At 42.7% G+C, this 25559-nt stretch overlaps 1 protein-coding gene across 1 annotated transcript in view; it reads right to left on the reverse strand.

Moving 5' to 3' along the window:
* Positions 1–25559, reverse strand: part of USH2A (usherin) — a 652515-nt gene that overhangs the window by 375061 nt on the left and 251895 nt on the right. The window contains exons 26-29 of the mRNA XM_019549473.1: positions 22295–22568; positions 16275–16478; positions 16060–16140; positions 13200–13385 (exon numbers count right to left, since the gene is read on the reverse strand). Coding sequence (XP_019405018.1) covers positions 13200–13385; positions 16060–16140; positions 16275–16478; positions 22295–22568 — 745 coding nt within the window. The remainder of the gene's footprint in view (positions 1–13199; positions 13386–16059; positions 16141–16274; positions 16479–22294; positions 22569–25559) is intronic.

The following is a 25559-nucleotide window of genomic DNA, read 5'->3' on the forward strand; positions in this document are numbered from 1 at the left end:
ACTGGGAGTGAATGGGTGCATGGGGCCCACACTGGTATCCCAAGGCCAGCACCAGCAGGGCCCAAAATAGGGCAGCAGGAGTACAGGGTCCCGGTTGGCAGGGACTCAATGGAACTGGGCTAGCACCCCCCACTCTCCCTGCTGGTGCAGCCTGGCTCCACAGACCCCTTCCAGCCTGCATCCTGCACTGGGCCCTGCCAGTGCTGGCCCTGCAACATCGGTCCCAAGACATTGATACATTGGTCCCAAGATGGTGACCAGGGGGCGGGGCACCTGCTACCCATGCAGCCCTCGACAGCTTGCCAAAACTGGGTAAGCGGCCCTCTGCCTGAAATAATTGCCCGCCCCTGCCCTAATACATGTATACAGTAGCAATGAACTGTAAACAAGACTCATTTAGATCTAAAAATCATACAAGTTGGAATCCTCCTAATATACTAGAATACACCTAACATTTTAGAATGTACAGTAAAAAAACCCATATGCACGCACGAGCACTCACACACACAGTCTGCTGAAGGAGAACACAGAACATAGCCCTAAGCCAACTTTATTCATCCCCAGAGTTTGGAATCAGTGAAAGCCAAAACATCCCTGGAGGGAGGGAGCAGGGGGAAGAAAATAAAAATATTTATACATCCTATCAGCCACTGTTCAATTTGAGGTTATGTAGAGCATTACATGCTTTTCATGTTCCTAACTATGCTTACAACTTTTCTCCACTGTTTTCTCCAATTCTTCCCCTGTCCTCAGTGTTTAAGGTAGGGAACAAGGTGTAAAACCAACTACTGACACCCCCAAGAATTTCTTTACATTAGGGAGTATTTCTACCTCTGCTACCTCCATAAATAGGCCTTGCAGCGCATGACAGAGCAGCCTAAAGATTGGGCTTTAAATTTAAATCCATGGCATAAGTCCCACTGATTTCTATGGGAGAAATTGTGAGGGCCATACAAAACCCCTGGCTGGTTTGAAACCGTGCTTCTCCTGGCTGTGCACTGCCTTATCTCCAGGCACAGCCAACAGAATCACAAGGACAAATGATTGATATGTATTTCCACCAGTGAACTGAAAAACAAGGCTTTTTGCAGTCTGTTCATTTATAAATGAACAGGGGACAAAGGGTTTAAAAACAGGATGGTCCAGCATAAAAATGGACCAATGGCCACCCTAATGCAGTGTGCAGAGCCAGTCTGCTGCACTTCCAGCCAAGTGTCCATGTTAGATCGTTGACACCCCTGCTCTACATAATATCATTTGTATTTTTACCCTTATTACTATGGGCAGCATTTATGCAGTTTATGTTCTGTGAAAAAGATTCAGACAAAAGATTATTCCTAAATGGCAAGGCTAAAGAGAGTGTTGACTTCAGAATGATATAAATATATATATGAATGTGATTAATCAAGAGAGAGAGAGAGAAAGAGAGAGAGAGCCAACTTCAGAAACAAAAATCTGTTCTGGAGAGTATGAATTTAAAACAAAGTTCCATGATTAATAATTATAAAAATGTACTATCAGATTCTAACATTATGCAAATGCAAGAAATAGTTTAAGCATGTAAGGCTTCATTCTCTGCTGATTTACATCTGGTGAATTTATTTACGTCTGTATAAAAGGGGTTTTAAATGTTTCCATTCAGATGTCCAGTATGCTTTAAAAAAGAAGGCCTTATGCAATCTTACCTTCCATTTTGAGTTAGGCCTTTTGGGTTCTCTTCCTAGCTTTGCCACAATGTGATCTTGAGCAAGTCATTGATTGCATTCATAATAGCAAATGTTGCTTGTTAGTTAGCTCCTTTGACAAAATATTTCAGCCCTGTAGCGATTAAAGCTTCTGCTGTTTTCCTTACTAGTAATAGGTAACCAGTAAATAGAACAAGGTCTTGAATCTCTGTCTCAATGACAGAAGTGTAGTAAAGCTGCCCCATTCATTCAGGGTCAAAGGGTGATTTAGCTAACTTGCATTGCTATAGTATCATGTAGAAGTAACAGCTAGATCTTAACAACTCCTAAACAGTGGCTCCCCTACCCGCTTTGAAGTGGCTAAATTGTACATTTGTTCATACCCAAAGTAGCTATAATTAACACAGCTTTCTCTTCCCACTTTTGCTCAGATGCTCTCAATATTACAGAAATAGGAAGCCCAAAAGTCTCCAACAGACCAACTGTGTGACCATGGCTTTTCATTTTCACTGGGTCTTGACATTCTCTTTGAAAAGAGTTTGTATTTCATATTCTGAATTTCTGTGGTAGGCAGTGAAATGCAGATAGACTCTTTTTTTCTGTAGGAGCCAGCAGTGGCTTGTTACACCAGCCAGTCCACCTCTAGAAATAGTTTATCTTTAAAGCAGGGGACTTGAACTAATGCCATATTTTACTATACCCCCTTTTTATGCAGCTGTGATGACTTTGCATGCTCCTCTATTTGTTCTGACCACAGCAGTAATGTAATTGGCCATCCCAAAATGATGATCAGCATAATAGACTGTGGACTCAGCACATCTGTAGTCTAAATGTTGTCAAGGAATCACAGCAAAAGAGTTTTAAAGAGGGATATGAAAAAGAACAATGAAATATTTACACAGAGTTTTTTCCAAACTGGCCCTTGTGCTTGGCAAGGAGAGAAAAAAATAAAGAAGCTGTTTGCTGGCAATTTTAACAAGTGTGTAAAGAAGCACTGTGAGATGATAAGAGGCAGCAGTCAAATTTTAATATTGAGAAAGATGATAGGAAGGGTGGAGATAGGCCATGGAGGGCCTTGAAAGTGAAGGCAAAAAGATAAGGTTGATGTGATAAGAAAAAGGCAGGTAGAAATGGGATGTTGAACACTGATGGCACTGAAGACTAGTCCAGACCACAGGAGTGTAAGAACTGGACCTAGCATTCAAGTTCCATTATGAAGAGGTAAAAATCTTCACTAAAAAGAGATCCCCTACATGAACAAAGAGAGAAAAAGACGAATGAGGACATCAAAATGGAGTCTTAGTTTTTTCCAGAAGTCCAAAACCACTGCATTACTTGGGTCTCTCAAATGATGCAAGCTTTAGAAGAATGACAAATAAGTTATCCTGGGTAACTGAAGACACTGTTTGTCATATACCTGCTGTCACTGAGGTAGCAGAAACTGTGGAAGCTAAACCAAGCCCAATTTAGTGCAAAAGAGTAACAGGCTGCAAAGCTGAACTTTCCACACCCAGCTGCAAAAGCTGGGGCTGTTTTATTAAGCTTCACCATTTTCTAGTGAAATTTAGATTAAACTGATCTGAAAAGAGCTGTTTGCAGACTTCAGGAGGTTTGGAAGGCCTTGCAATGACTCTTCAATTACTTTTCCAGACAATATTAATAGGAGTGATATTAGTGAGAGCTGAAAGAAGTTGTTCATCAAGATGAGTGACTGCATCTATGCCCTTAAATGTTACAGAGCTGAGCAAAACTGGAAAACGTGCATAACAACAGGATAGTACAAGGAAAGTGAGGCATACAGTGCTTAAGAGGGCTTCAGGTCTTCAGGAGAAAGCACACAAGTTGGGGTTTTGAAGCTATGATGGCCCCCAGGAAGAAAGGCCAAATCTATGCCACCTCTTTCCTGCCATTCAGGAAATAAGCCCAGACTCTTCACACTTAGTCCATGTAGCCAAATATGACAACAAGGCAACATACAGGGTCTTCATAAAGTCCTTGTGCACTTTTAAACTTGAATAACTTGGGTTGTAAGTATGATAGGAATAATCTGTAAATGGCATTTAAAAGCATTTAGAGTTTTAGGACAACTAGAGTACACAATGCTAGACTTCAAGCATAACCACCATCCATCATGATACAGTGTTCAATCCAATCTTCCAAGTCCTTGAAAACATTTCCCAGTTGCACTTGAGTTACTGCACTAATTACATTGGTGATCCTAGCCCTAAGTTCCACCAAAGAGCATGGTTTTGACAAGTAAACTACACCTTTAACATGTCCCCATAAAAAGAAGTCCAATGGCAACAGGTCAGGTGAATAAGGTGGCTAAGCAATTGATCCACCTCTAGCTAGCCACTTCACTGGGAAAGCGTCATTTAGGAACTGTTGTACATTCAGTGCATAGTGGCACAGAGCTCCATCTTGTTTAAGAATAAATTCTAGCATTGTGAAGTGTAGCATTGTGTACTTTAGTTGTCCTACAACTTAAATAAATGTGTTTTTAAATGCTATTTACAGTTTGTTTCTATCATACCTACAACTTAAGTTATTCAAGTTTAAAAGTGCACGAGGACTTTATGAAGACCCTGTACATTAAGCCTGTGCAAAATGGCTAGTACTCGTTTCGGATTTGGTTATGGCCAATTTGGGGGACAGTGATTCAATTTTGGTGATTTGAATCACTGTCCTGAATCAATTCAGCCAAATCTGATTCAGAGATTCAGTTGCTGCTGACTCTCCAAATCTCTGAATCATCAAAGCCAGGAACATCCCCTGCCTGCCCCAGCTCTGGCCCTTTAAAGAAAAGAAAAACAGAGAAAAACCCCAAACTAACTGTTTGTGCCCAGTGGGGGACAATCCCCACTGCTCCCCACTGCCCCACACCATGTGAGGGGCTTTCCACAAGCCCCTCAAAGCCCCGAGGCTGCTGCAGCAGTGGAGTCCCAGGGCTTTTCTTGGGGTTTTTTCTTAAAGGGCCAGAGCTGGGGGTGGGGGGGCAGCTTTGGGGGAGTGGGAGGGGGTTGGGGGGGCTGGGGGAGCAGTCAGGGGATGGAGCCTGGCAGGGGTCCCCCCATGGTCACCTCCCCCCCTTCCAGCCCCCTCTCCCCCATCTGCTAGTTACCAGCTCCAAGTCTGGCTGCAGCTCCCTGCTGCAGCCATCGGGGACTGTCCAAATCATCAAAGCTCTCTGAGTCTTTTCCAAAGATTCAGAGAGGTTCAAATTGATTCAGACCTTTTAATTGGTCCCCCAATTCAATTTGGATTCGGAAATTCAGCCACCGAATTGGGCCAAATCTCTGAATTGAATCACTACCCAAAGCTTCACACAGCCCTACTGTATATAGCCTAAAGGGGTCTCAGGTCCACACCCTGTTCTAGCTCCCAGGTGCTGTGTCTCAGAAAAGCCTGAAAGTAGTGCTAAAGCAAGTACTCAGGACCATGGGAAAATCCAGGATTTACTGAAGGGAGCATGGCACACCAACCTGAAAATCACAGAGAGTGGGGCTGATTCCCTGGGTTGATGCAGGTGCATGAAGGGGGAGGGGGACCTGTCCCTCCGCCCCAGCCTCCCTGCCTCCAACTGACACTGCTGCCACTGTCCCTGGCTGACCTGGGGGCATGGGCAATCCAGAGCTGTGTGGGATGGCTCTGTAGGGAGTTAAGCAAGGCCAGAAACAGCACACTTGGTTCCTACCTCCAGCCCCTGATCCCTGCCTACCTCTCCTCCACACCACTGGAAGGAGAAACCTACGCTCTGCGACCATTGTCTCCAACTCTCCATACAATCATTCTCTGCAGCACCCCTGGGCTCCCTCATGTCTGTGTCAACCAGGGATAGGGGCACCAGCATATCTCCTTCTAGCCTCTGCTCCCAGACAGCAGTGAATACCTGTTGGAAAGGACAGGCAGGAAGCGCACACTGGAAAGAACCTGAGCACTACCACCTCTGTCTCTTGCCAAGCCTGGCACCCAGCACAGCCACAGTCCATGCAGACTCTCTTGCACCCAGATCAGCTTAGGGCAGCAGCAGCAGGGGAATGCAACTGCACTGCTGTACCCCTGCCACGGTTACACCCCTGCTCAGGACTCCATGAAGGCATATATGCTGCCTTATTGCCAAGCTCGAGTGCCTAGTGCCTACATTTTCAACATGGGTAAATGAGATTCTTTTGAAGGTGCCACAGTGCCATGCCCTTGTGAAAGGAGATAAGCACTTGATCCTTCCTGCACTTGGTGCCAGCAGACAAACAGTTCCCATGGCTGCTGCTCCAGAGGCTGCTCCTTCTACTTCTCCATGCTTCCAGACAGACCCTGCTCTGGCAGCTGCTGTTATGCTCTGAGCAGTTTGTCCTGTTGTGAGAGGGTGGGAGATGTGAGACTAGGCTTTTCAGCCCAGCTTATCCCCTTGCTTCTCCCATTCTCCCAGTGCTGGAGGGAGGGGCTACAGGAGGAGGTGGCTCTGGTCCCAGGGTGTTAGTGTCTGTAGGAGCAGCCCTGGCAGCAGCAGTTGCACCAGCCTCTTCAGGAATAGGGGTATCCCCTTTCTACCACATACCTTATATTTATATTTATTATATGCAAGTCCAAAACATCCCAGGACAAAGGCAGCCCTCAGGAACCACTATCACACAAAGATAGCTGAAATCTTTTGGCAAACCATTCTATTCCCCAGTTACACTGAACTGAGCTCCAGCACAGTGGAGGCCCTAGCCAGGATCAGAGGGCATGTGAATAAAATCACCTGTTAAATATCAGGGTGGGGGGGTTCTTTCATTTTCATTAAAATAATGCCAATGAAGAGGCCTCCAGAAGCAAATACACAGCTAATTTTTAGGAATAACAGAATAGTTAATGACACTAGATTTGACAAGCCAAATTTGAGGGTCATATGAACACTGGAGAAGATAACAGTGCTGTCATGTGTTCAGCTACAAGAGTATTTATAAAGCAAAATCTCCACCAACTTACTTCCTCCAATATTTTGCATTTGTACAGGGAGCCTAAACCTGTGGGAATGACTTCTGTTTCCACTGTAATATTCAGCAAGGTAATAACTGGCTTTAGAAAGTAATAACATTGAAGTGAAGAGCAATAATTCTCAACAGCATTGCCATGGCATTCCATGAGATGCTCTTAGAAGTGCTGCAGTGCACATGTAGGTATACACTGTAATCAATTATTTTTTTTGATGGAGTATGGCTAAATTCAGAAAAGTCATGGAGGGGAACCTTGCATCTAAAAAGTTGAGAACCACCTGCCTAGAGCACTACACCAACAAGAGCAAATGGGCAGAGATTCTCTCTTTCTTATTTCCCAGGCTTAGCAGGGAGGTAGCACAGACATGGCATATGACACAGGTAAGAGGCAACTGAATACTGAACAGCCACTGTAACTGCATTCCAGCAAGCTGACCTCTAAGAGGAGGGATTTCAGGTAAGTCAGGAAGTAAGGACTTCCAGTATTTCAGACCTAAATGCACACTTAAGTCAGATTGTCTGATGAGCAACTATTATGTTTTTTAAACTTGGTGGTTAAACCTAGCTACACACTTGGCCTCCCTCTAACATCACTTCTAATGGCAATAATTCTGTTGGCAGAGACAGTTTTGAGCCCAGAATATTCTTTTGGAACATACATGGCCCCTTCTCTTGAAGTAGCAAAAATGGTTCCAGAGGCAATACCAAATGGAGCCTTAAACATTTAATTGCTTTTACTACAGAATCCCCTGCAATTCAACACAGTATTGCAATATCTCTTCAATCAGAAGTTTAAATCATCAGATCATCTGTCTGCCTTGAAAAACAACTTGGTGCTGATCAGTCTCAAGTTACTGTTTTTCAATGAACGAGGTACGCTACTCCCTGCATTCTTTTTCCTGATAGATCAGTTTTCCAACATATAGAATGGAGTATAGAGGTCTTGTTAAACAGTATGCTTTGAGCTGCACCAATGTTGATCAGCTTAGTGCTAGCTTGGAGTTTGGAGCAGTCACACCCGGCAGCACCCACTTTCACAGCTGTGACTTGCCACTAGAGGCCTGGTAAGCAGGAAGGTCCCTTCCAGCCCTACTTCTCTGTGATTCTTCTCTGCTCCCCAGGCCTTGGCAGGAGAGGGCATAGGGTTCAACCATGGTAGCCAGTCCAAGCAGGCTCAACACTGGTGAGGAAAGGTGCCTTGGGCCACTGAGCCTGGACTGGGGGGCTAGAGGCTGGGGAAAACAGAAAAGCCAAGGCTCTAGTACCTGGGCTGCTCCACTAAGCAGCCAGAGGTATAAGGGCCCACAGAACAGGAGGGTGATGGAGAGACCACTGCATCCTGGGATACTGGAGCACTTCACTTTGAGTGGCATATCTGTGGGGAGTGGCTACATGTTAATAGAACAGGAGTTGGGTTGTGCATATCAGAGATAGTCCTGCCCTGGAGTGGCATCATGGAGTGGCATCATAGTGCCTAATTGCATGGAAACATGTTAAAGCTGCAAACTCCTCTAAACATGCCCTTCATTTCATTTCTATGCTGATGGTATTACATGTTATGAAAAAAGGGCAAAAGTCCTCCTAAGTCTGGCTGACACATTAGGCTTAAGGCCCTCTCTACATTGAAATGAAGGGGTTTCACTTCAATGTAGAGAGGGTCTTCAATTAACTGGTTAATTGTACAATTACCTTAAGACCAGTGACATGTGCAAAGTAGCTATCACGCCATAGAAAGCTCCAACCAAGTATAAAATTAAACTTCAAAAATGTGTACTAACTTTATAGCTAGTTGTTATCCAGCTTTAATTAGGATGAGTAACAGGGTCTTCCCTGTGGCAAGCCAGTGGGGAGAGGTGCATCATGCCCAGGCACAGCTGTCAACTCTGGCTTCACGTACCCCCAAGCCTGGGATATTTTGGCAGCCATGATCCCGCAGCACCAGGACTACATCGGGTGCCCCCATGACTGGAAGCCAATCAACTTGAGGGGCTTCCAGCCATGGCAACTTGCCTCTTGCTGCCCCCACACTGGCTCCCCCTGCACTGTCAATAAGGTATGATGGGATCTAATTCGTGGTGTACACAGTCATGCTTCCTGCCATGCCACACACATGTGGATCACACATTAGATCCCATTGTGCCTTTTCCTGCCTGTGTAGAGTGGGTCTAAGACTTACCAGTTTCTGTAGCTAGAAATACATAAGGGAGTGAGATAGCTATCATCATATCCAGCTGCCTTTGACTCTCCACCCTAAGGGACCAGGTACCTATTTACCATTGGTTCATCCGGGTGTGTCATTCAGTATGAATTTGGAGCTCTACTTGCATTTGTGCCTTTGGAGTCTTAGATAAATGTTTTAACTGAGCTAGCTCTTAACATTGTATGCTATACTGCTGATAAAATAGACCAATATTTTCAATAAAAATGGGATCCTGTAAAAGTTTAGCATCACCCTCTAGTGTTGTCAACCTCAGTAAAAAGTAGTCTACCCCATGAGAACCAAAAAACCAAAACTGATCTGGACAGGAGGGAAAACAATAAATTTAGCCTCACTATCCATGGTAAATGACATGCAAAAAACCCCAACAAACAACGAATATAAATTGGTGGGAATGAATTTGATTTTAAAACTACATTTTAACAATCTGGCCAGCAACATTATTTTGCTCTGAAGTTTTATGTTGTTATTGTCTCTTTAAGATCACATATATTTATTTATTCATTCATTTAAACATTAAAAAAGAAAAATTTTGTAACTAAAGTGAACCTACCATGCCAGGAGCATGTGCAGTTGTGCTTCAGTGGAACCTGCACTTATGGCTAGTTGCTATCTGAGGTCACCTATGTTAACAGCTAGAAAAGCCACAGGCCCTGTGAGACTTTGTATCTCCTCCATATTAACTCACACATTAGAAGGTGGCCACCTGTCTAACACATTTCCAGCCACCTGCAGACCTGCCCAGCTGTGTAAGTTGTATTGCAATCAACCTGCTAAGGCAGCCAGAAGGAAAAACAACTGCAAGATTAGAGATTTTAAAAGGCCAAAAAAAAAAGACCCTGACGTAGCTCAGTTATGTTCTGAGCATATGGCCTTTCAGTGGGGCAGTACACAGAGACACCACTCAAGTGAAACGATGGGAGGAACTATACCTCACTATGCCATACTATGTACTGAAATATCCCTCACTCTCCCATTGAGGGGAATAGAAATCAGAAACCTACATTCCCTTCACCCCATCGCAGGGGTCAAACATCTATCGGTCTATATGGAATCAGCCCTTCACAGTCTATAATGTATTTATCACAACACTCATATCATCTTACTCTGTTTTAACATAAGGAACATAGGTACAGGGACAGTAAACGATGTACTGAAGCTCATGCAAGTAGTCTGCGGCAAAGCAAGGAATTGAGCTTATGCCTGAGTCCTAAGACAGCACCCTGAGCAGTTTACTATGCTTCTTTCCAGACTTGGAAGAATGTAAACACTCCCTGAGCTCAGCCCCTTTACTGGAGTATCATTTTACCTCAACTCCCCTCTGAACTACCATCAATGCCAAGTTAATCTTGGAAGGAACATTTTTGTTAAGACTTGAAAGAGTGAAATGACATTATTAGTGCATTAGGGACAGTTGTCTGAATGGTATTTTTTTTCTTTTGTAATCAGCAGTTACCTATTATAAAGGACAAAAGAAGTGAAAGTAGAATTCCTTGGTTAATAGCTTCTCATAGATGCATTTCCTAGGAGCAAAGGCTCTATATAGAGATCTTTATATTATGATAATTTTTTTTAAATTCCCTATGCTGTTGAACATTTCCCATGAAATACAAAGTCATTCCTATTTCCTTCTACATCCTACAGGTCATAATAATTTTTCCCTGTCCATCATGAGGTAGGTCTCTTTTATATTTGGCACACAATTAAAGTGGCATGAGGACAACAAATCAAGCCATGTTATTTTTAGTGTTGGTCAAATTATTCCCTGTGCATAGATTATCTAACTTATCTAGCCCTTTTTAAGTGTTTTGAATAATTTATGAGTGCACCTTGATTTCTGCTGATAGATTTGAGACTACTTTATACCTTGAACAAACAAATTTCTGCCAATAGTGTTATAAAATCAATAATGAATAAGCCACAATGATTATCAACCTACCACTCATAACTAACCACAGGAGCTTAGCTCAGAAAAGTATAACATGCACACGTTGTCTCTGACAGACGTACATAACAGCAAACACACTACACAAAACATACATATGTATACATACACATTGAGCATATATTGGGCTTGAGAAATGCAACAGTAATACACTGCCCAAGGGTTAAGATGCTTCCTGAGATTATGCTATATTGCCCGCAGCAGAGCCAAACCAAGCTTTCAGCTCTGAGCATTGTGTGTCTCATTTTTAAAAAATTGTGATGAATTATACAATTAACTTCGGGGAATGTATAAACAAATCCCATTGGTTACATTTTGGTATCATGAAAATTTAATTTTTTACCATTGCCTGCCTGTGCCTTCATAGACCATATCATGTTCTCATGACACTGCCAGCAAAGAAATAGGTTCACACAAGAAGCCACAACTTTGAAACCAAGCACAAAGAAGAAAATCTAGCAGCCCAATGAAAAGGTATATCCAAATACAGAAGGGATTCTATTGGCAAAAGGAAGAGCAATGAGCCAGCACCAACAGGTCTCAATAGGGAAGGCAGTCTGAAGTCTTCAGTGATCATTATTAACAAGAAATGATTTCAAAGTTTTTCTCTACTCCAAAACCAGACCTCTCCTAAAGTCTGCTGAGCACAGCCCAGGCCCCTAAAAAACATCCTACCCAGCAGAGCTCTCTCTGATAGATGAAGAGATACTACAGCTTCCAACTGCAATTGGAAATCTGTTTCTGCCATTTGCAAAAAAACCCTGCAAAACACTGAGCACTCTAGCCCAGTCCACCAAAGTACATGCTTAAATTTAAACACGTAATTAGTTTCACTAAAAACAAGGTAGTTACTTGCTTATTTAAAGTGCCTGATGGGCACAATATTCTGCACCTTACAAAATCATGTCCTAAATGAACTGGGTTTAGAAGAAAGGAGAGAAAAAAAAACATTAAGAACAGCAGAGAATAACTCAGGGCCTTGTTACACACTGCACTTTGAGCTCAAATATCGATAGATGTTCATGCTAGCTCACATCAGGAGCAGTCACACTTTACACCTAAAAGCCTTCTCTGACTGCCATCCACCCACACATCTATGACTTGCCACTATAAGTCAGGTGAGCAGGACCCTGACTAAGAGCTACAGCTGTGAGTTGCTATTGCAGGGCTAGTGAGCCAGGACAGGCTTTTAACCCTGGTCTTGGTAGGGGTTTGTGAGACATGGTTTGGGGGGCTGAGAACATGAAGCTGGGAGGTAGAGAGTTAATGGGATGAGAGCAGGTAATGAAATGGGAAGTGGAAAGGAAATGGGGGTGGAGAAAAGGTGAGGAAATGAGGGAATGGAGCCACTCAAGGATAAAATAAAAAGAAGCAAAAATGAAGAAAAAGAAAAAGCAATAAAGAGGAATTAAATAAGGAACGTTGCATGTTTTAATAAATTGGGATTTGCAACTGGGGGGTACTGACTGTGTATCCAGGGCTAGCTGAGAGGTGGTAACAGTGAGGGAAGGCAATTTTGGGGGAGCTACTGCCCCTGTCCTGGGAAGAAAGCCACAGCTTGTAGAGACCTGATATGGCCTCCCTACTTTGTTCCTCTACACCCTCACTAGACCCCATTTCTGGAGCCATCTGTGCCCTGTAACCTGGCTAGCTGGCATGTGCTTTGCAGGCTGTTTAGACATGATTGCAACCCTGATGGTGGGAAGGTTGCAGACTGGGGGCAGCAGGGGGAGTTGGCTTGGTGCCAGAACCACCCTTTGGGCAATATAGATCAAAGGGTGGAAAGTTTGTCCACGCAGAAGAAGAGGAGGGTGGGAGAGGGGATACTGCATACCAGGATGCTGGAGAACTGAAATTTGGGCAACTCATCTAAGGGGCATGGCCACACATTAATGGAAAGCAAGTTAAATAACCTGCCCTGGAGTGATGTAACTTTAAGCCACCTAATGTGTGCCTAAACTTAGTTTCAGGTATTAATGTGTGGACCATCCAGGGTTTAAGAGCTCTGGGAACCACCTTAAATTAATATGTAACAGGGCTTTCAGTGGCAACAAAATGAGAAAAAATGGATATATGTAAACTACCTTTCAGCTTTCAGGCTATAATGCAGTTCTATTGCCCTTGAAGTTAATCAGTAAGTTTGTTTACACACACACACACACACACACACGCACACACACACACAGAGTCTTACCCACACATAGTGTGTAAGTAATGGTGTACATATGTAAATACTTTATAAACAAACACTATACACCCTCCATAAGCTGTTTACACACATAGATAGATATAATACCAATATTTTTTCCAGGTTGACAGAAGGTATAATTTTTTTTTTTTACTATATGTGCCTTAAAACTAATAGTAACATTTACCTGTGAGCCTACTAGTGTCTGCAAACTCAGCTCTGATGATGGGTACATTGGGACCATCCTCTTCATATGCTTTCAGAATGTACTTCTCAATTACACCTCTGACCCCCGCAGGTTTGTCCCAGGTCACCTCAATGCTGTAACCATTTATGCTGTGAACTCTTGAGGGAGTTGGCACATTTTGTGGGACTGTGGAAGGATAAAATAGAAAATAGAGAAAATGGCAGTTCTGAGAAGACTATTGCCCCTATTCTTCACTTTTAATGGCTGCAGTAAATCAGACTCAGCCATTAGCATAAATACAATTTATTAGAGTTGTAACTTTTCAGCATTGATTTAATATGACTGCACATCTTGAGCCATTCAGTTTAAGCTATATTTCAAAACCATCAAAACTCCATCTACATAACATTCTTACTTGTCTGGTTCAGATTTTCCCAAAACATTTAACATTTCAAGTGTGTTTAAACATCACCCATAAAAAGAAGAGGTGGATTGTTTGCACCTAACAAGTTCAGGCAATCTAATAACGTAACTGAACAAAGCAAAATAATTAGCCTTGTTTTAGGCAGGGGTTTTACAATTTTATCTCTTGGTTACATTGGCCACTAAATAACACAAATGTGTTCGTGGTGTCATTACATATAATTTGATATCTAAAATTCAAGCATTTCAAACTATTTGAAGTATTTGTCAATAGATTAGCAACTCCATAAAAAGCATCTGAAGGAAAACTATGCTTTCCACAGCCTTTCACAGAAGCCTTTGGTTTTGATCACTTCAGATGATAAAAAGGGAATAAAAAGAAAATGAAGATGTTTAAAAGAATTGGAAAGCCATGATCATATACACATAGAGCCCCTAATAAAAAAAAAATCATCCCATTTTCCCATAACCTTTAACTATTTATTAGATATTGCTATACCAAGTAAAGGTCTAGCCAGTAACAACTTCATCACAGATGACTGCACAAGGGATGCAGAGGAAAGGCCCAAGGAACACTATGGCAGGATGATGGATGATGAGTTTGCTGTAAATGCATGTGGACTCCTGAGCCCTGTTGATGAAGATCACTTCGGTTTCCCTTACATCAAATATCATCTCTTTTTTTTAACTTTATTATTTGGACTCATTAAATAAATGCAGCCCTTTGTGAAGGGAAAGGCACTAGAATGCTAAGTGTAAAATTGTTCGAGTAAATATGGTTCCTGTGAAAAGTAACCATTTAATACTCCAGGAATGCTTCAGGTTACTACAGTAATATATTGATTTTATTAGTTCTGAAATGTAGCACAGGGCAAGGTAAGATACTATATAGCAGATGGTCTTCTCATAAGGGACACAACAAAACTGACTCAAAAATAATTAAATAGTGCAATTATTCTCCAACCCTTGGGAGTATGTAGCTGCTCAGTGTTGTGGTCAGACTGTAAATATAAATTTATGGTATAACTTACTGTGGTCAGATAATTAGTATAAAAATATGATTATATTTGCTGTCTTTTGGATGGCAGATAGCTGGTGACAATAAGCGGTATAAGCAATATATTTGCAAGTCAGATATGTATTCTTGTGGACATGTTCAAAGTGGTTTTGCAATAACAAAGTTTCTCTTTTCTTTCTTTTCTTTTTTTTTAAAGAAGAAAGTCATAGTGTAATTGGGGAGATCCTAGGGGAAAAGGCTTCTTGAATAAATATCTTGCAGCCAAAGAATTCACTCCATGACTGGAATGGTATTTGGATTCAATACATAGTGACAGATGTAGATGGACAAGCTACTTCACATTGAGCATATCTACACCAGATGTTTACTGTGGAGTTAACTAATTAGCTTTGCAGTAAATGTCTCATGTCTACACATGCAGTGCTATTAGGTTGGGGGAACTAAAAAACTCCAGCAAAGAGTAGTATTTGTAAATACATGTGCTATCCTGCCTCAAACTTTTTTTATTCCACAGCAACATGTGTAAGCCTCCAGGGCTGGCTGGGGCATGAAGGTGCTTCAGTGTGGGAGCTGCCTGCCAGCTAGTCCTGCACTGGAGCTCCCTCATACCCCAGCCAGCCCCTCTGCAACACATTGAGTCAGGTTAGAGCAGCCCCAGGCTGGCAGGCTGCCCCCGCAGGCCTCCTGCCAGCCAGGGCTGCTCCAACCCAGCTCGCCTGCTGCAGTCCCGGGTGCATATTCAAACAGTGTGCCCAGGAGAAATAAATTCATTGTGATATACACTGGAGTTTATTGCTTTGACTTAATTGCACATGTAGATGCGCACACTGTGAAGTATCTTTAGAAAGTCACTTGTACAGCAAGATATAAAAAAAACACAGAACATAGAAGATAAGGTACTCCAAACTGTCTTTGCAAAACAGTAAAAAGTTAATTTTCTGGCTGGACAAATATGTGTGAAGATAAATATGCAACCACATACTACATTCCTGCTTGGTAACACTTTTCATGAATTGTCTAGCCTTTCATTTTAACAATTAGTAGATGCCTAATTTCTAGCAGACTTGTGAAATTTGACTGGAAGTTTCAGTCTGCATATATCAGCATAGATTGGTTATGTAGCTGATATGCATATACGTGCATGCAATACAACCCTTTCAAATTCCTTGCCTTCATACAGTTATACATAATCTAAAAATACCACCTGGAAATAGATTGAGAAAAAGTGACTACTTGCTCATTTTATAGCTATAACATAATACTGGTATGGTATTCATCCAAAACATCAAGAATTTTTGGTTCCCATTAAAAATATTGCACAATTCATATTCTTCAAACAGAATTCTTATGGTGGGATTTTCTTTGGCCTAACATAAGATAATGAAAAATAGAAATATACAAATCTAAAAACCAAGTTACCTGATTCTCTTGTGCGACCACGACTCCAAGCACTAGACACTGATCCAACCTCATTTGAGGCAACCACTCTGTATAGGTATTCTTCAAGGGTGTGACGGGGAGAGGGGGAGCAGGCAAGAGAGAGAGAGAGAGAGACAGACAGACTGAACATGAGAACACATTAATGCAGAATGAAATAAAAATGTACTATTTCATTTAAGGAACCAACGAGTTACCCGTAAATGGTTGTAGACCACTCTCATAAACACTCTGCTCTTTTCCTCGGTACACTAGGATGGAGTCATTTCCCCTGCAGTTAACAACACTGTCAGTTGATAGGCATCCATCCAGATTGACTCTGACAGCACTGCTGGACACAGATGCCAAGTTAACGACAGCACCTCGTGTAAATTTAACATCCTTCATGCAACCACCGAAACCTAGCAAATAGTAAGGGATTAGTATCACATAAAGGGCTTCAGTCATTAATTAAGAATCATTTTTGTTCCTTGCAATGCCACATTTTCTGTGATAAGAAGAATTCGGTGCAAATGTTAACTTTCAATTTATGTTGGAGAAATGATCCCCTCCCCCCTTCTTTTTACATGCTAAAATGGACAGGACTCCCTAATGTTTCATTGTTTAATTCCAATTGTAGTGATTACTTGATTCCTACCTGGATTATTAAGCATTCCATCATGCAGGAAAAAAACTTTTGTTTTGTCTCATATGTCCCTATGTTCAAAAACATTATGATAAAATAAGTGCCTAAAATTTATGTTGAGAATGGGGGGTCCAGCCCCCTGCAATTCCCTGCTCATTTTTACTTTCTCAATGCACCCACAATTCCTTGAGCTACAGAAGGTTTAGGGATAGCAAATGTACTAAAGAATCTAGAAAGCAAAAGCATAACAGATATTATTTTAACTGGAATATACATTATACTGTATTTGAAAACATATTATAGAACTATAACATCAGGATTTTAAGTGGCTTGAATATTAGAAATATTTCTCATTACCTACATTATTAATGTTGATATTCACATAAAAGGCATTATGGGAGCCATACAATTTTCTATGATTTAATATACAAAGAAAATGCACCTCAGCAATGCAAAATAGTATTGTAATCTGCATATGATACAATGATGAGTGATTATATTATAGTAAAGACTATAGACCCAGATCCACAAAAGAACCTATTCTGCCTGTGTCCCAGAAAACTATCCACAAATTCTCTACCCAACCTGAAAATCCATAGGCACTCACATTTTTACCAGTAAAGTTTACATGGAGGCTAGAACCTATCCTACATATTAGGCATGTAAGTGGATTTATTCTACCTGCCCCAAGTTGCTTAAAAAACATTTAAAATAAAAGGAGTATGGGTACTTCTCCTAATTGTCGATTTTCGTGATGAACAGGAAAAGAAAGAAGAAGGAGGAGAAGAAGAAGGAGAAATAGAAGCAGCAGCAGCAGCAGCTTATGTCACCATACTCATACGTTGGAAGCATGGGGACCAGGAAACCAGCAACAGGTACAATGGTCAATATCAGAAAGACCTTGGACACCCAAAGGAAGGCCATAGGGGCATTCATAGGTGATGTGATCAGCTGTCTGAGTTTGATCATCACAGCTGCAACCAATGTTGTTGGAGAGGCCTGAAGAGTGCATGCTCTATTTAGACCATCCAGCTCCTGTTCCGAGATGGTTAAGAACAGTCCAGGTCCTGAGAGGCAGCTTCCAGCCTTAAGGGTGGAAGCTGATGTTGGGAATGAAGTTCTTTAGCTGTAGGTCTTGTACAGCATGTTGGCTGCTCCAGTGGTGTGAGGTCCATGCTATAAGTGACATGCCATGTGCCGATTCAGTGAGCTTATTGGCCTGAGTGGGGAATGGGTTCTGAGACTTCAGGTGGTAGTTGGTTTTCTGGCTTGCAGCTACTAGGCTGGAGTGCAAAGAAAAGTTTGAATCTTGGGCTTTGAGGCCTAGTGCCAGGGTAAAAGCATGTATCTGGATGTTGGAGTGGGGAGCGAGGGATGCCTGAGAGTAAGCAGTCAATTGGAGTTGGCGTAAGGTATCCAGTAATGGTCCTCATGACGCTGTTGAAGCTGGAATCCAGTAACTTAGTATGCATGTTCCAGCCACACACTGGTACACAGTACTGAGAAGGAGCATTCACAAGTGGCAAAATGGAGGTGCAAAGTGTTTGGAAATTTGCACCCCAGGTAGTTCCAGCAAGGTGACAGATAAGAGCTCCTCTGCTATTAACCTTACCTTGGTCCCCTTCAAGATGCTGGCAGTAGGTAAGGGTCCAGTCCAACTTGACTCCTAGATACATGATGATGTGACTATATTCAAGTGCCCAGACTCCAATCTTGACTTTTCCTTCTTTCTTTGCTTGGTTATTTAGGTGGAAGGCTGTTGGACTGTTTTAACAAGGCTGAGCCAAAGACAACATTTATGGAAGTAATTGGCAAGGGTGCTCATGTCTGATGTCAAAGTGGATAAAATGGCTTCCCATTGGTTGGTTGACTTGGTAAGAGCCAGGTTATTGGTATAGCCATACTTCTTGGACTGAGTATCAGGTAGGACAACAATGTACACATTGAAAAGCAATGGAGAAAAGTACTGAGCCTTTCAGGACACCATTCTTGAGACTTCTAGGGTGGCTTTCCTGTCCGTCAATGGGCTTTAGAGTGAAACTGCAGTTCTGAAACATTCTGCAAATTGCCTGTCAGGAATGACAGGGAGAGTGGCGGGGTGAGGGTGGAGTACTGCCACCCATCATCCCATGCCACCATTGCCTTTCAGGAGCAAGGGGGAGGAAAGGGGCAGAAGCTTTCCCTGCCATTCCCTCCATCCCCCTCTGCCAGCACCCCATGCCACTGCTGCCTTCATTACTATATAAGAATAATATAAGAATAATAATAAGCCCTTTATTATATAGGAATTCTGTTCTTTTATTGTAAACCACCCTGAGCCTCTGTTGGGAAGGGTGGCATATAAATAGAATAAATAAGTGCATACGTACATAACTACCTTCAAAATAATCCAGTTGCAAGAGCACTCATCTAGGAAGTAGAAGACTGCAGTTCAGTGCTATCTTCAACTGCTGGGGTTCCAAATAATTGCTCTTACCTCTCTAGAGCATACCCTAACCACAAAGTTATAAGGCTAGGCTGGGGGTGGACATAATAGTGGATCCAGCTGGCAGACGAACTCCATTTCTCAGCAGCCCCTGCCTGCATGGAGCTGGTCTCCATGGAGCCCCCAGCTGCAGCTGCACTGTAACAGCAAGGCTGGGGTTGCCATGGAGACCAGCCCTAGACATACTGCCAGGCTGCATGGCAGGGCAGGGTAGAAGGCTGTTCTAGAGCCACGGGGATTTTGCAGCGGGGGCAGCTTGGTTGGGGCCAGGGCAGAGCTGCAATCTGCATGCTCTAGGCAGGGATGCGCAGGCAGCAGATTGTGGCTCTGCCCTGGCTCGGACAATGCTGTCACCATTGCAAGGACCCAGGGCAGAGTCACGATCCACTGCCTGCGCACCCCTGTCCAGAGCATGCAGGCTACAGATTGTGGCTCTCCCCTGGCCCTGACCAAGCTGCTGCTATTACAAGATCCCAGTGGCTCCAGAGCAGTCCCTTGCCCTGCCCTGCCCTGCTCTGCCATGTGACCTGCCAGTGAGGCTGGGGCCAGTCTTCATTGCAACCCAAGCCATATGCTATTACAGTGCAGCTGTGATTTGAGGTCTCCATGGAAACCAGCCCCAGCCATGCAGGCAGGGCCTGCTGAGAAATGGTGTCCACTACTGGGTGAATGTGGCCCATGGGCCAGACTCTGCCTGGCCCTGGAGTAGGCTGACATGGGGTCTTTCTCCCCCAACCCTCCCATTGAAGCTTTGCCATGTGCAAGGATGAATACAAGATTCGTGGTTGACAGATTCATGAGGGCAATAACTTTAGAGAGAGCAGTCCTAGGTTCTGGCTACCATTTATGCAAAACTGCCGAAACTTACATCTCCCACCATATACCCCCTACCCACTCCTGCTTTATGAGAATACATAATTTTCCTATACCTAGTGTGTGTGCCTAACACACTGTGCAGTTATGCTCCTTTCTAGTTTTATTTCCTTTCTGCTTAATGCTGCTCAACATGATCATCATTTTATTGGCTCACACTGAAAAAAATTAAAAGGCTTCATCTGAGAACTGAATAAGGTTAGATATAAGTTTACAATATGCATTTAAGTTAAAAAATTCAAATGTGGGTGCCAAAAGTTGCTCATATGTATACATCTAGAAACCTAAGGAAATGGCTTTATTACTGAGCATCTGTGATTCCCAGCTGAGGTTAGTGAGAGCTTTAACATATATACTTTAGACACCAACTTTTGGCCCTAGAATTCATAGATCCCTATCCTGAAGGCAGTGTGTGTGTATCAGCTCTGGAGCTGTGCCATCTAGTGCAGCTGGTAACATGCACTATTAACAGGATACAAAGAATATTTTGGTTTGGTTTGCCGCCACCTTTCCTGCCCCCTCCCCCAAATATGAACAATCTAAGAATTGCAGTGCTTTTGATTGATTTTAAGCCTCCTACAGCTGTGAATGTAAAAACTAATCAGATTTATTTGACTACCTATATTCAATATCAACACATGTATTGAAACCATCTGTAAAGTTCAAGTGCTAAATACCAACACTGAAAACTTCATTATTAATGTACTAATTGTCATTTGTTTACCAATATCCAAAAAGAAACTGTGAACAGCAAGAGCTTCATAACAGGACTCATAAACCAAAAGGAGGCCAAATATCACAGGGTCAAGTTTATGACCATACTGCAGACATTTTTCATTTAGCTGATCTTTGGCTGGGGACCATGAACAGCAAGATATAAAATATAACAACTCTGTGCTGTTCTGTTTACAATGGCAATTATTTCTGTTCCAGAATTGGAGGAATTCAGAAGTTGGTTAAACACACCCTTGTCTCCACTCTTCATGGCCCTGTGCCAATCACAGCTGGTCAACCCAGAACATCTGACATTCAGGATGTTGCATTCAATGAAAACTCTGCTTTCTTCAGCATTGCTGGGAAAGGATTAATCAGCTCGCAGCAGTCACTACATGTAACAGCATCCTGCTCTATGATAGCATGCCAGTGTTTTAATGCATCTGTCTTGCATTTCATTGGCTGAGCATATTGTCACTCCAGATCCTGGAGGGGACTTTTGTCAGTGGAGTCTTGTGAAAAATCAGTCTAAGCTGGTTTTCTCCTAAAGGCATTTCTTACACTTCTGCATGTACATCCTACAAGTAAATGTTTATTACTTCTCTGACTCAGCTCTTTTGATTATAACTGCTTAAGTTGATATCACTAGAGTTGGGGAATTTTAACGATCTAAAGAAATGGGAGTGGTCATCTACAAATCATATACCATGTTTTCTAATACCTATAATATTTAAATCAAAAGTTTATTTTCATATAAGACAAAGATCAAATCTACATTTAGTTCCTACATGGGTGGAACAGTTTTCCTACCCAGAATATTGTGAGATAGATAATATGGTTTTCTGGATAATACAAGAGTTGGTGTGGAAGAGAAATTATATATAGCTCCTTCCTCTTTAAGTGTCCAGCTTACAAAAAGGGTACAGACAGACCAATCTCAATCAAATCTAACACTGCCAACTAGGAGCAAATGATATGTCAGTCAAGAGGCTGTCATTTCAGACAGACTGGGTTAGACAAAATCTAAGATCCATGGCACATATTCACTTAATGGCATGATGGGATCTGTTCCCTGATCCCAAAATTTGTGCCTCCTGCCATGCCAGACATTCACAGCAGGACATAAAATTTTGGGACTGAAGATCAGGTCCCAGTTGTGCCATTACTGTGTGGTGGGAAACCTTAAAAAAGACAAACCAAGACCACAAATAATGATTTAAAGCATCAATCTTATTCTTCCCACAAGAGCATGTTCTGTTCAGTCTGACACCACCTACCCGAGACAACTGCAAATTTTATTCAAAAGAATCTCAACCTAGTAATAGCATGTCATTGTTTGTAGTTTTGCAACACAGGCAGATAAGTTCCTGGGTCAAAAGAGTGTTAAATTAAACTTTAAAACGGGGAAGTTTAAGAGACAGTCTCACTGCATATCTGTTTGACTCAGAGTGAAGGCACCCATTTATGGAAAAAATGGTACCAGTTCTTAGAACACAGAAGTTTTCTTTGAAGTTACTTACCTTGCTGTAGCCCCAGGTCTTTATAGGAATCCTCTAATTCAGACGGAATTCCTCCTATGTAGACTGGAGAGTTCACTTCCAGCTGCTGAGCATGGGGCTCTAACACTTGCTCTTTCAATTGATTCATGCTTGCTGAAACCACTGAGCCTTCCTTTTTAACAATTACTTTCTTCCACTTTCCATCACAGTAAGACAGCCCTAGCCAGAGATTCACTTGTGTAACAACAACACCAGTTTTTAACAGGAAGCTCAATATTCCACTCTTCAGCTCAGTCTGTATTTTAAAATAAAAAGGAAAGATTTAAACAAGAACTGCAGACAGAGAAGAGAAAAAGGTCAACATGTCTCAGATGTTTAAAGAAATTCATTCATTTTTTCCTTCAGGTAGTTGGACTGCATACTAGTGAGCAGAGGATATAGCAACTCTAGTAAATAAATTCATATCTTCTAATGACACAATATGATGTGTATCAAGGTATTTCTTGGGGGGGAGTTCCCTCTCAACATATCCAGGACTTCAGCATCAACACTAGTATAACCAAATGAAGAGGAAAAAAGACAACTTAAACTATTACAGTTTCTGTTTGACTTTTTTTTTGAAAATGAGAAAACACCAGTTCTTCTATCAATTTAATTTTTTGGAAGAATGTGACAAGACAATGAGGAAATGAAGTGTCAGAGCTGATTAAGTTCTCTTTAATTGGCTGGCGAACTCAATTCCAAATTTCTACATTATATATTGATTCCATATTTCATCCTTATTGTTGTAAATCTAAGTAAGATAATTGTTTCTGTATGTGCTGTTTGAGATTAACATGTCAATTTTCTAATAGGAATACATTTTTCCTAAATTTTCGTTGTGGAAGTAAATTTTCCATATGCTTTGCAGACAAATTCTTTATCCTAATTGGCAGGGACATACCGACTAGTATTTTTCAGATTCCAAATTGGTTAGTACAGAATACTGGAAATTTTAAGTAAGGAAGTTGGGGAAAAAAATTGGATAAGCTCACAGAAAAGACATTTCAGGTTCCATGCCAAAATCTTATTAAGTGAAATAAGAATGATAAATTAAATATAAATTTTTAGCATCCTTATTGACAAGCTGACATTATACTTTTTCAGACACTGAGAATGCCAATGATACCACATTACAATATTTATATTTGGATTGTATTTTAGTAACAGTAGCCCCAGACATACAGGGGACTGCTACCTTGGTTCTTCAAGATGTTGTCATCACTGTGGATCCCACCAGAGGCTACACATTCACCAAAAAGTCTTACTTTGTGGGGGAAGGGGGTTACAGTTAAGCCTTTGGGTCCACAGATTTTCCTCAGTCCTCTCACAATAGAAAGTCTTTGGCAGCTATGGACTCTAAAATGTAGGGTGAAAATCAGATCAATGGATCCACAGTAACAACAGCAGCTTGAAAAACCTGAACTCTGGTAGGATAAGTCACCATTCTTATTTTGCGCATGCATCTATGTGAATCAAGCTCTAGGTGACTGGCAAGCAACATCCTCTAAGGATAGTGAAGATAAAGAGTTTTAGCAACATCAGCTGAATATCAGTGGTCTCCCAAATCTGACATCTGTCCTAACATCCAAGTCCAGCATACAGTGCTTGACAAAAGGTCAGTGGATTACTCCATGCTGCCACTATATATTCTTGGAGCAGGAATGCTGTTTGTGCTCTAGCACAAAGATATCCATGTCAATATGCTTTGTGAAGAGATGGTCTGTCTTGTAGAATGCCCACCAGTGACTAGACATAAACAGGAAGGCAGTTTGAACTGTTTAGTCCTCCCAAAGGAGTAGAACAAATTCCTGGGTATATCAAATATGTGCAATTTCTTTTCTCCTGTAGCTGTGGGTGGTGTCACAGGATCAGGGAGATGACCTGTGACTGATAGGGAATTAAGGAGCTGCCAATCACCAGAGGCAGCTCAGGTGTGGGTTGCCACAGCAACCAGATGGGTCAGGTGACTGGAAGGGGGCAGGGCCAGGCCCTTTATAACAGCTTAGGCCTGGGCCCAGTGGAAGTATCCTTCTGACTGCTGCAGGAGCTGGAGCTCTGCGGCAGAGCTGAGCAGCCTGGGCTGAGGGTTGCAGCCTTACCTTGCAGACCGGCTGCGATGATGCTGGGGATGAGAACACCATGAATGGAGGTATGGTTGTGAGCCCTAGAGGGGCTTGGAGTTTATGTTATGAGCAGGAGGCTCTGTGTTTATGTTGAAGCCAGGTGGCTTGCGTTTTGGTTACAGTTACACCGGAGGACTGGGTGAGGCTGTAGGGGAGTGAGGAGGCCTCAGGGGGGCTCCCCAGTAGCTTGGGGTTCCTGGTGCCCAGTAGGGGCACGGTGCCAGTAGGGCACTATTGTTTGCGCTGGAGAGGCGCAGCATTGGTCCAGAGAGGTAGTTTGTGGGGCTTCAGACCCCAGCCTGTAAGGGTGGTGTTTTTGCCCAGTGGGGCAAAGGACCCAGAGAAGGGTCAAGGGGCCACCGGAGCTGCAAGCGTGAGAAGCGCGGGATAGGCCCAGAAAGAGGGCAACAGCCGCGGAGAGCGTGGCAGAAACCCGAGAGGCACAGCACAGGCCCGGAGAGGGGCAGGGAAGCCCAGAGGTGGGCTATAGGCCCCAGCGTGGGGTGATGGGCTGAGGTGTGGCACGGTTACGGGCAAGAGACCCTGGGAGTGATAAGGGGTGCCGAGGAGCCCTAAGAACACACAAAGGGCTGGGACCTAGTATCATGGCCCTAGTGAGAGTACCATTGGCGAGGCTTGGGCTGCGGTGCAGGGGAGGTACAGGAGCCACAGACAGCGCCCCCTGCCATCGGGGCGTGTACAAATGGGCAGCTTCCCGCTAAGTTTCATCATTCGTTACTTATAAACAAGATCAAGTCGTGGCAGGTGAGAATAGGCGGGTGGTGTACCCATTGCAGGAGTCCGGAGTTGCACGTGCGGAGAGACTCCAAAAATGAGACTCCTGTCACATGGCCCTGGGAAGAAAACAGGCAGTTTGATCAGTTTAGATAAAATTCTGTTCACTTAGAAATGAATTTCAGATGCAGCCTTTGTACTGCATCTGATGACTATTCTGATGACTATTCTGCAGTTGCTCGGGGATGTAGGCGGGGGCAGTTAGGAAGGCCAAGGCAGAGATGGAATTAGGACTAGTTTCTCAGATTAAGGACAATAAGAAGTCCTTTTTAAAATACATAGGGGGCAAAAAGAAGTTCCTGGGTAACGTGGGGCCCTTGCAGGAC

Source organism: Crocodylus porosus, unplaced genomic scaffold (assembly GCF_001723895.1).
Source record: "Crocodylus porosus isolate Cpor-Errol unplaced genomic scaffold, CroPor_comp1, whole genome shotgun sequence".
NCBI lineage: Eukaryota > Metazoa > Chordata > Crocodylia > Crocodylidae > Crocodylus > Crocodylus porosus.